At 43.7% G+C, this 9,226-nt stretch overlaps 1 protein-coding gene across 1 annotated transcript; it reads right to left on the bottom strand.

Annotated features, from left to right (window-relative positions):
• Nucleotides 1–3,619: 3,619 nt before the first annotated feature.
• Nucleotides 3,620–9,082, bottom strand: LOC139352015 (NLR family CARD domain-containing protein 3-like). The gene is made up of 8 exons (XM_070994027.1): nucleotides 9,010–9,082; nucleotides 7,756–7,961; nucleotides 7,358–7,477; nucleotides 6,859–6,999; nucleotides 6,531–6,609; nucleotides 6,156–6,372; nucleotides 4,244–6,020; nucleotides 3,620–4,141 (listed from the first exon to the last, which is right to left on the bottom strand). The coding sequence occupies exons 2-8, from the start codon at nucleotides 7,923–7,925 to the stop codon at nucleotides 3,946–3,948; spliced, it is 2,700 nt and encodes an 899-aa protein (XP_070850128.1). The 5' UTR covers nucleotides 7,926–7,961; nucleotides 9,010–9,082; the 3' UTR covers nucleotides 3,620–3,945.
• Between the last annotated feature and the right edge of the window lie 144 nt (nucleotides 9,083–9,226).

Raw genomic sequence — 9,226 nt, 5'->3', positions numbered from 1 at the left:
GGCTGCACATGCAGAATAGGTATTTCAATGCAAACATGATCACTCAATGCACTGCCCTCTGTCTGTCTAACCACAATTCAATAAAGTTTCCAGCCCAAGATGGCTGCCTCACAACCTGCCACTCTCTCTGCACAGTCCACCTCCCATTAAAAAATAAAAAAATAAAAGTCTTTCCACTTGGCCTCACTGAGGCAGCTGCTTTCCAAGAAGCTGACCTGTGCTGTGTGAGACTAATGGACCAATAAATGACACACCAGGACATGAACGTCAACCTTACCTGCAGACTGGAGCCGCCGTCACTCATCTGCTGAGCAAGACTGTTTCAATAACATTAAGAAAGCGAAAAGTACGCCTACGCTATCAATTATCAGTTATCTCACAGTTAAGATGCACATCCCTTTTCCATTTTTTGTGATTTTTAACAATAGAAATGAAAGTTATCTTGCTTGAAATATTAAAGAAATGTTTTTGTTGCTGGGAGAACTTTATGTAAATTTTGCCTATTTGACAGCAATTTGATGAATTGCTCCATGCCTTTGTGACATTAAAGTGCACTTGTTTTGACTCTGAAGACACATTTTTCTCTTAATTGTGAGCTACAATACTGAGAACATGATTTTGTACTTCTGTCTTCTCTTGTTGTAGTCGACATTGTTCAATAAAGAAGTTGAAACGTCTTTGTGTCACCTGAATGTCGGACCTGCAGACGCTGTTTCCATCAAGGAGCATGTCTTCAAAAGAAGGCCTGGCAGACTAACAGCAGTTCATGTGAGAATACACAGTTTATTGCAGCTCCATCAGTTTATTGAGAATTTCCAGAAAATTTGAATGAATCATACATAAGTCAACACAGACTCATCTTTGTTTATATCGCTGGTTTGATATTTAATGTCTTTTCTTACTGATGCCACTTCGTTGCTGTAATACACCCTGAAACTTCTCTGCTGTGGGACTAATAAAGGTCTATCTCATCTGATAAAAACAAACACTATAAATAGTATAGAAATGAACAGACTACAAATATAAAGCAGGATTATAAGATTTAGCATAAAATTAGCTATTTTAGCTGTGGATCAGGTGGTTCAACATTGAGTGATTCTCCTCAGTGTCGTGAAGAGTTGTAGTGACTCAGTGTGACCACTAGGGGGCAGAGAGACAAACTGATTCATTCTGAGTCCGAATCAATTCAATATTCCTTTACAAATCAGAGAATTGGTGAAAGATCTTAAACTGACATCACTTTAATCACTCACTTAATAAAGTGTCAGGCGGCGCTAAAGACTTTATCATTATATTTCATCACAAACAACATTTCAAATAAAGCTCAACACAAACACAAAGGAAAATGTTTGTTTTGCTTCATATCCACGTGTGTGTGTGTGTGTGTGTTCAAGGCCCAAGCCCCCCCCCCATTCTTATTTTCTAAAGTGTAGATTCATACTGAAGACATCCAGACTATGAAGGTTCACATATGGAATGATGTCATAAACAAAAAGTGTTCAACAAACCAGAATGTGTTTTCTGTTTGCTTATTCAAAGTAGCCACCGTTTGCTGTGATGACAGCTTTGCCCACTCTCAGCCATCTTCATGAGGTAGTCACCAGAAAAGGTCTTCAATAAACATGATCAATAGTTCTAATCCATATTATGGCAAGAGCCATGAAGGTCAGTCAATGCTACGATGCAGCTGGCTCTCATGAGGACCGCCACAGGGAAGGAAGACCAAGAGGACAAGTTCATCAGTGACCTCAGAAACCACAAACGATTAGAGCCCACAAAAATGCTTCAGAGAGTTCAAGCAGCAGACACATCTCAACATCAACTGTTCAGAGGAGACTGTGTGAATCAGGCCTCCATGGTTGAACTGCTGCAAAGCAACCGCTTCTGAGGAAGAAGAAGAAAAGAAGTGTTTGGGCCAAGAAACACAAGGAATGGCCATTATCTGTCTTTGTGAGACGCAGAACGCAGGATCCATATACGTGGTTCCCACCGCGAAGCGTGGAGAGGGAGGTGTGATGGTGCTTTATTCACAATTCAAGGCACACTTAACCAGCATGGCTACCACAGCACGCTGTCTGAACAAGAAAGACAGCGATGGAGTGCTGCGTCAGATCACCTGACCTGAATCCAACAGAGATGGTTTGAGATGAGTTGGCCCGCAGAGTGAAGGCAAAGCAGCCGACTGAGAGAAGACCAAGAGTGGCAAAGCTGTCACAAAGCAAACGGTGGCTACGCTGAATAAGCAAAAACAGAAAACACATTCTGGTTTGTCTAACACTTTTGTTTACTACATCATTCCACATGTGTTCCTTCATAGCTTGGATGTCTTCACTATTAATCTACAATTTAGAAAATAAAAAAATAAAGCAAAACCACTGAATGAGAAGGTGTGTCCAAACTTTTGACTGGTACGAAGAAAAAAATAAATAAATTTAAAAAAAAAACAAAAAAACAAAGAACTAATTCAAATATTCTCGGTTTAAGAAACTAAATTTAGTTGTGATTTCATTGTATTTTTACAGGATACAAACATGGTCAACATAATGCCATGAATACTTACCTTCATCTTTTCCACACAGTATCTATCCTGTAACAGAGAAAACAGTCAATACAACTTATTACCACGGTGGGAGGGATGAAGACCGCCAGCTAAAAGTGCGACAGTAATATAGGTAATGTTAGCTGATGTATGTTAGCATCGAGCTATGTACACTGTTCATTGTACAAATTTTGAAATAAAGTGAAGTAAAGACATACAAAGTTGTCTTATTCAGCGACACAACAATATTGTATTCTGAGAGGGTTTTTTTTTCTATTTTTTTGAGCTGAGTAGGCCCTTATAATCTAAATTAAAATAGACTAAAACTGCCAAAAATAATTAACTTTTCCACGATATTCAAATTCTTTGAGACGCACCTGTAGATCCAACCTCTGATTGTATGTGTAAGATTTAGCTTAGCCGTTAGCTTAGCGGCCAGCGTTAGCCCGCTAATACCTATCTTTTCAAAACATTACGACAATGAAAAAATACGCACTAAAGCACACTGGGAACATGAGACAACATCTCACAAACAACGCGGTTTTATGAAAAATATCTCAGCGTTAACAGCAAATGTGATGTACTCGGTACAAACGGCACAAACGTACAAACGGCTAGCGATTAGCTTAGCGATTAGCTAGCGTTCGGCCGCTATTACCAATCTTTTCAAAACATTTCAACGATGAAAAAACACGCACCAAAGCACAATGGAAACACAACACAGCATCTCACAAACCGGCTGTTTTCTATGACACGTATCTCATCTTAAACAGCACAAATTAGCTTACCGGCTAGCGCCAGCTTGGAACTAGCGAAGACACGTGCGCATCACTCACCAGCTTCCACACACCTGTCAGGCGCACAGGTGGGATTTGAGATTGGCAGATTGGTCACGAGGCACGAGGCACCCTCTGTTGCCTCAGTTACGGTGAACTGCGACCCCCTGAGGAGACATGGACACCATCCTCCAGCCTACAGACCAGAGGGCATAAATCAATAAATGCATTTAGAAAGGTTTATAATAAACAAACCTGTGCTTAAATAAAATCGACTTTTTTGCTTTTTAGCTCATTTTTTAATGGACTCACCTTGAGACTCTGTAGCTCCCACAGACCATGAAAATATTTTGTGAGAAATAGGCTGCTTTGGAAAGCACTTAGCATATCCACGACAAACACACACACACACACTGAATGTTAATTCAGGTTTTATTGGAACAAGAGCCGGAAATCAAATCAACACACAGCTGAAGGTTCAAGTCAACAGCATTTCCACAATTAAATGATCACAGCTTCCATCTTCCAAAGGACTGGCATCTTCTCTACACATCCAACTGACAGGAACATTATTATGGATATTTTAACCATCCTGAAAAAAAGTTTTTTCACTGCAACTGGAGAAACTGATCAACTGTCAGTCACAGCAGGGCCCATTTGAACCTTGACGATAGGCTTCGAAACTTTCCGTGGAATACTTTTCTTGGTTCTATTGCATGAAGGAATCAGCGGCGTCCTCGGTCCTGAATCCTGCAGGTTGTTGTTCCTCATCTCCACCGATCTGAGAGGTTCAACGATTTGCTTGAACAATTTATAGGACAATTGTCTGGAAAGGAAACAATGAGCAGAAAAAGAGAAAATGTTGTCCATTTGAATCAATAACAGCACGTCATGCATTCTGAAACACACAATTTTTCCACACACTTACAGACTTTTCATGCTGGCTCTGGCTGAGGATAGGGACAAAGAGTTCTTTCTTGGAAGGGAAAATTTCTTCAGGTGAAACGCGTCCAGATCTTTTCCTGATGACAGTAAGATGAAGACCAGAGCTGACCACTGAGCAGGAGACAGTTTATCTGTGGAGAGTCTTCCTGAACTCAGAGACTGCTGGCAGACATCCGCCAGACAGCGATCACTCAGTTCATTCAGACAGTGGAACAGATTGATTGTTTGCTCAACAGAGGAAGCCTCCTCGATCTTCTTCTTGATGTACTCCAAAGTTACGGGACTGGTTTCTGAGCCACTTCCTGTCTGTGTCAGCAGGCCTTGTAGGAGTCTCTGATTGGTCTGCAGGGAAAGACCCAGGAGGAATCGGAGGAACAAGTCCAGGTGTCCATTTGGACTCTGTAAGGCCTTGTCCACTGCACTCTGGTAGAAGTGTGTCTCTGCAGATTCATAGTAGGTTGTTTGCTGTTCTGACAGCAGATTGACTCCAGACTTGATGAAGGTCAGATGGACATGAAGAGCAGCCAGAAACTCCTGAACACTCAGATGGACGAAGCAGAACACCCTGTCCTGGTACAGTCCTCTCTCCTCTTTGAAGATCTGTGTGAACACTCCTGAGTACACTGAGGCTGCTCTGATATCGATGCCACACTCTGTCAGGTCTGATTGGTAGAAGATCAGGTTTCCTTTCTGCAGCTGCTCAAAAGCCAGTTTTCCCAGAGACTCAATCATCTCCTTGCTCCTTGGAGTCCACTGAGGATCTGACTCAGCTCCTCCATCATACTTGATGTTCTTCACTTTGGACTGAACCACCAGGAAGTGGATGTACATCTGAGTCAGGGTCTTGGGCAGCTGTCCTTCCTCTCTGGTCTTCATCACATCCTCCAGAACTGTAGCAGTGATCCAGCAGAAGACTGGGATGTGGCACATGATGTGGAGGCTTTCTGATGTCTTGATGTGGGAGATGATTCTTCTGGCCTGCTCCTCATCTCTGAACCTCTTCCTGAAGTACTCCTCCTTCTGTTCATCAGTGAACCCTCTGATCTCTGTCACCATGTCAACAAACTCTGGAGGGATCTGATTGGCTGCTGCAGGTCGTGTGGTTATCCAGAGGCGAGCAGAGGGAAGCAGTTTCCTCCTGATGAGGTTTGTCAGCAGCACATCCACTGAGGTGGACTTTGTGACATCAGTCAGGATCTCATTGTTGGTGAAGTCCAGAAGAAGTCGACTCTCATCCAGACCGTCAAGGATGAACAAAACGCTGAACTCTTCAAACCTGCAGATTCCTGCTTCTTTGGTTTCAGGAAAGAAGTGATGAACAAGTTCCACCAAGCTGAACCTTTTCTCTCTCAGCACATTCAGCTCTCTGAAAGTGAATGGAAATGTTAACTGTATGTCCTGGTTGGCTTTGTCTTCAGCCCAGTCCAGAGTGAACTTCTGTGTTAAGACCGTCTTCCCAATGCCAGCCACTCCCTTTGTCATCACTGTTCTGATTGGTTCATCTCGTCCAGGTGGTTTAAAGATGTCTTCACATCTGATTGTGGTTTCTGGTCCGTGTGGTTTCCTGGATGCTGTTTCAATCTGTCTGACCTCATGTTCACCATTGACCTGTCCAGTCCCTCCCTCTGTGATGAAGAGCTCTGTGTAGATCTGATTCAGGAGGGTCCGCTTTCCTGTTTTAGCGACCCCCTCAAACACACACTGGAACTTCTCCTTCAGGTTACATTTAAGTTTACGCTGACCAACACCAACAGGACTTCCTGAATGAAGACACAACAAAATCAAAACAATAAGTGATTGATGAATTCCAATATAATACATATTTTGGTCCATCTGTTGGACATCAGTGAATGTTCACTGATCCAGCAGTTAAACCTTTAGAGAAATCCTCTTACTGCTCTGCAGACGCTCAGCCAGCTCCTCCTCCTTCATTCTCCTCAGGAAGTGCAGCGTGATCTTCAGAAATGCCTCTCTGCTGCTCCTCCTCTGCTCTGCATCCTCATACTCATCCTCCCCCTGACTCTCTAAGCATTCTGGGTAATCTGCCCTCAGAACCGTCTTGATCTTCTTCAGCTCGTTCCTCACAAAAGAGACAATGTTCTCCTCCAGCAGCTGGAACAGAAGATGATATGAATGACACAAAGTGAAATCATGGAAGCAAACATCAGATCCACGTTGGACAGACTGACGGTCCACTGGTCTAAAAAGTGCAGCGTGGAGATTATTGTGGACAGAACAGATGTGAAAGCAGCTGTTGTACATGTACAGACCAGAAATATGGAGTCCAGGTGAGTCTGATGCTGCTGGGCAGACTGACCACTGGGAACCTCTGAGCTCTCCTGGTGGACTCTGTGGAGGAGTCATGAAGAATTAGCTCACATCATGTCCGTCCACACAGAGACAAACACCAGCTGAAGGTCCTTTGAGATAAATTCACACAAACTGGACACTCCCTGTCCAGCACAAACAGGCAGCGAGTCACAATAAACTGAGTGAAACTCAGAAAACCAGAGAATACTGGATCAAACCAAAGCTAACTTTTCTGGATAAATACAAATTAGAACATGAATCTGCCATATTTTAATGTTCACAGTTTACCTCTTTGCAGCAGACAGTTGATGTCCTTGAAAATCAATGAAACGACCCATCGACCCGTCGCTCGCCAAGGACACACAGCTGGGTCCAAGTTTGACTCGAGGTTCAGGGTCAGGTTGAGATTCAGGTCCACGTGCATAGGACCTGTCAGACACAGAAGAAGACCACCAGGGATGGAAGACCACTTTTTATTCTTCAGACTCAGAGGCTGCTGGAGAAACTAGCAGCTACCAACAAAAAAGGATCAACACACCAAAGTTCAATAAAACATGAAGCTGAATGGATCATCGCTTCATTTGTCCATCAAATACTGAACCATAGCTGACTGGAAAAATGTCCTTTAATACTCATCTAGCTCAAGCCTTCAGCATCATTCTAGGACAACATGAACTTCAGAAGGACATCTGGTCAGACTGGATTTAATGAGAACAAACATGAGGACGGAAATATGAACATTTCAGGTCAAACTGTCCAACACAAGTTTAACACTGAGACAACTTACTGTCTGTCAGAGACATGTTGCTGTTTAAAAGAAATGGGGAGATCCTTTGACCGGTCACTCCTGAAGGACACACAGCTGGGTTCAGGTCCAGGTCCAGCAGAGGTTTGTCTGCCATAGATCCTGTCAGACACACAGGAAGACCACCATTATCCTCAGCTTTCAGTGACGATGTGGACATGTCAGTGCTGTTTAGGGACAGACTGGACAAATGTCCTTTAACACTCATCTTGCTCGAACATTCATCATCATTCGAGGAGAACATGCACATCATACAGTAAGGACAACTGGTCAGACTGGATTTAATGAGGACGAACATCAGCAGTGGACAACATGAGGACGGAAATATGAACATTTCAGGTCAAATTGTCCAACACGAGTTTAACACTGAGACAACTTACTGTCTGTCAGAGACATGTTGCTGTTTAAAGGAAATGGGGAGATCCTTTGACCGGTCACTCCTGAAGGACACACAGCTGGGTTCAGGTCCAGGTTCAGGTCCAGGTCCAGGTCCACAGAGACTGGTTTTAAAGGGACGGACTCCCTCCTCTCTGTGCTCACACTGATTCATGCTGCTGAACTCACACCAGCTCACACACACTTTGATCTGGAGAGGAAACACAAATCATTCATCTGCAATGGATGAATTGAAATGAAGTGATGAGTTCATGTGAGCAACAAACAACAACAATAAGCATGTGACTCTACAAACACACAACTCAACATATCTGAAGAACAAGAAGCTTCACTGAAGAAGTAGTACCAATACAACATTGTACAAATACTACAGCCCCAGTAAGAGCCCTGCTTTCAAACTCAGACTGAAGTAAAAGTACTCAACTATTCTCAGCTTCATGGAGTCTGCAGTAAAAGTACTCGTTCTGTAGTAAAATGTCTCCTCTGACTCTAAATAAAGTCCAAGTACCTGAGTGAATGTACTTTTGTCCCTCTCCCACTGTTGAATCTTAATATAGATCTATGGATATAGATCAGCAGTGTCCTGAAATCAACATTTCTCAGTGAAACAGTGACAGGTGGATGGAAATAAATCTCTCTCGTGTCTTTCTGGTTTCGCAGCTGCTGATGAAAAACGGATTTGGGCTGATGAGCATCTTCATGTCAAGAGCTCTGGCGGCTCTTTTCATGCTGTTAACTGTCTTTGACAAGAGCCTGTTGAGCCTTCAAAAGGCTGTGAGAGCCCCTCTCCCTCTGACTTCGGTGGAAACTTAATGACGGAGCATTCACCGACACCAGCGGCCGTTCTCCAGCGGCTGCCCGGCCGAGCGAAGCCGCGTACACGGGCTCAGCCGGCGGGAGAGCAGCGGCTCGTCTCCGCCTCCTCCACAGGCTGATTCAGGCAAGTAAAGCTGCCTTCGGTCACCAGGGAGTGGTGCTACACCGTAATACCGACTCCGTGTTCACCTCCTGAGCATCAACTCGCTCTACTTCTACTCTTATTCCACCGTTTAAACCCGTCACTGCTGCTCGACGCTCCCAAATCCAACATGGCGGAACGCCGGTGTCAGTTGACACTTTTCAAAGTTGTTGGAACAGATTTCTGCTGTTTTTACGGCAGCAAGCTAACGGCGGTTAGCGCGAACAAGAGGAGCAAAGAGGCATTAAGAGTAAAACGCTGAAAAACGACGTTACTTTACCTGAAAAATGAAGCTGCGTCACCGCTGTACATCCGAAAGTGACACAACTTTCCAACTGGAAACAGGGCGGGACGCACGTGCGACTGCTGCTCCCTGATTAGAGGAGACGTTTGGGAGCGTCTGACGTCATTGATTTCTTCTTGGGACAATCCCGAACATAAATCCACATTTATTTACGAATCAAGATATGTTGTTCATCTCTCCAGTTCATGCAACA

This window comes from Chaetodon trifascialis, chromosome 24 (genome assembly GCF_039877785.1).
Source record: "Chaetodon trifascialis isolate fChaTrf1 chromosome 24, fChaTrf1.hap1, whole genome shotgun sequence".
In the NCBI taxonomy this organism is placed as follows: Eukaryota; Metazoa; Chordata; class Actinopteri; order Chaetodontiformes; family Chaetodontidae; genus Chaetodon; species Chaetodon trifascialis.
Note: the sequence above shows the minus strand (reverse complement) of the source record. Positions and strands in the feature narration are given on the sequence as shown.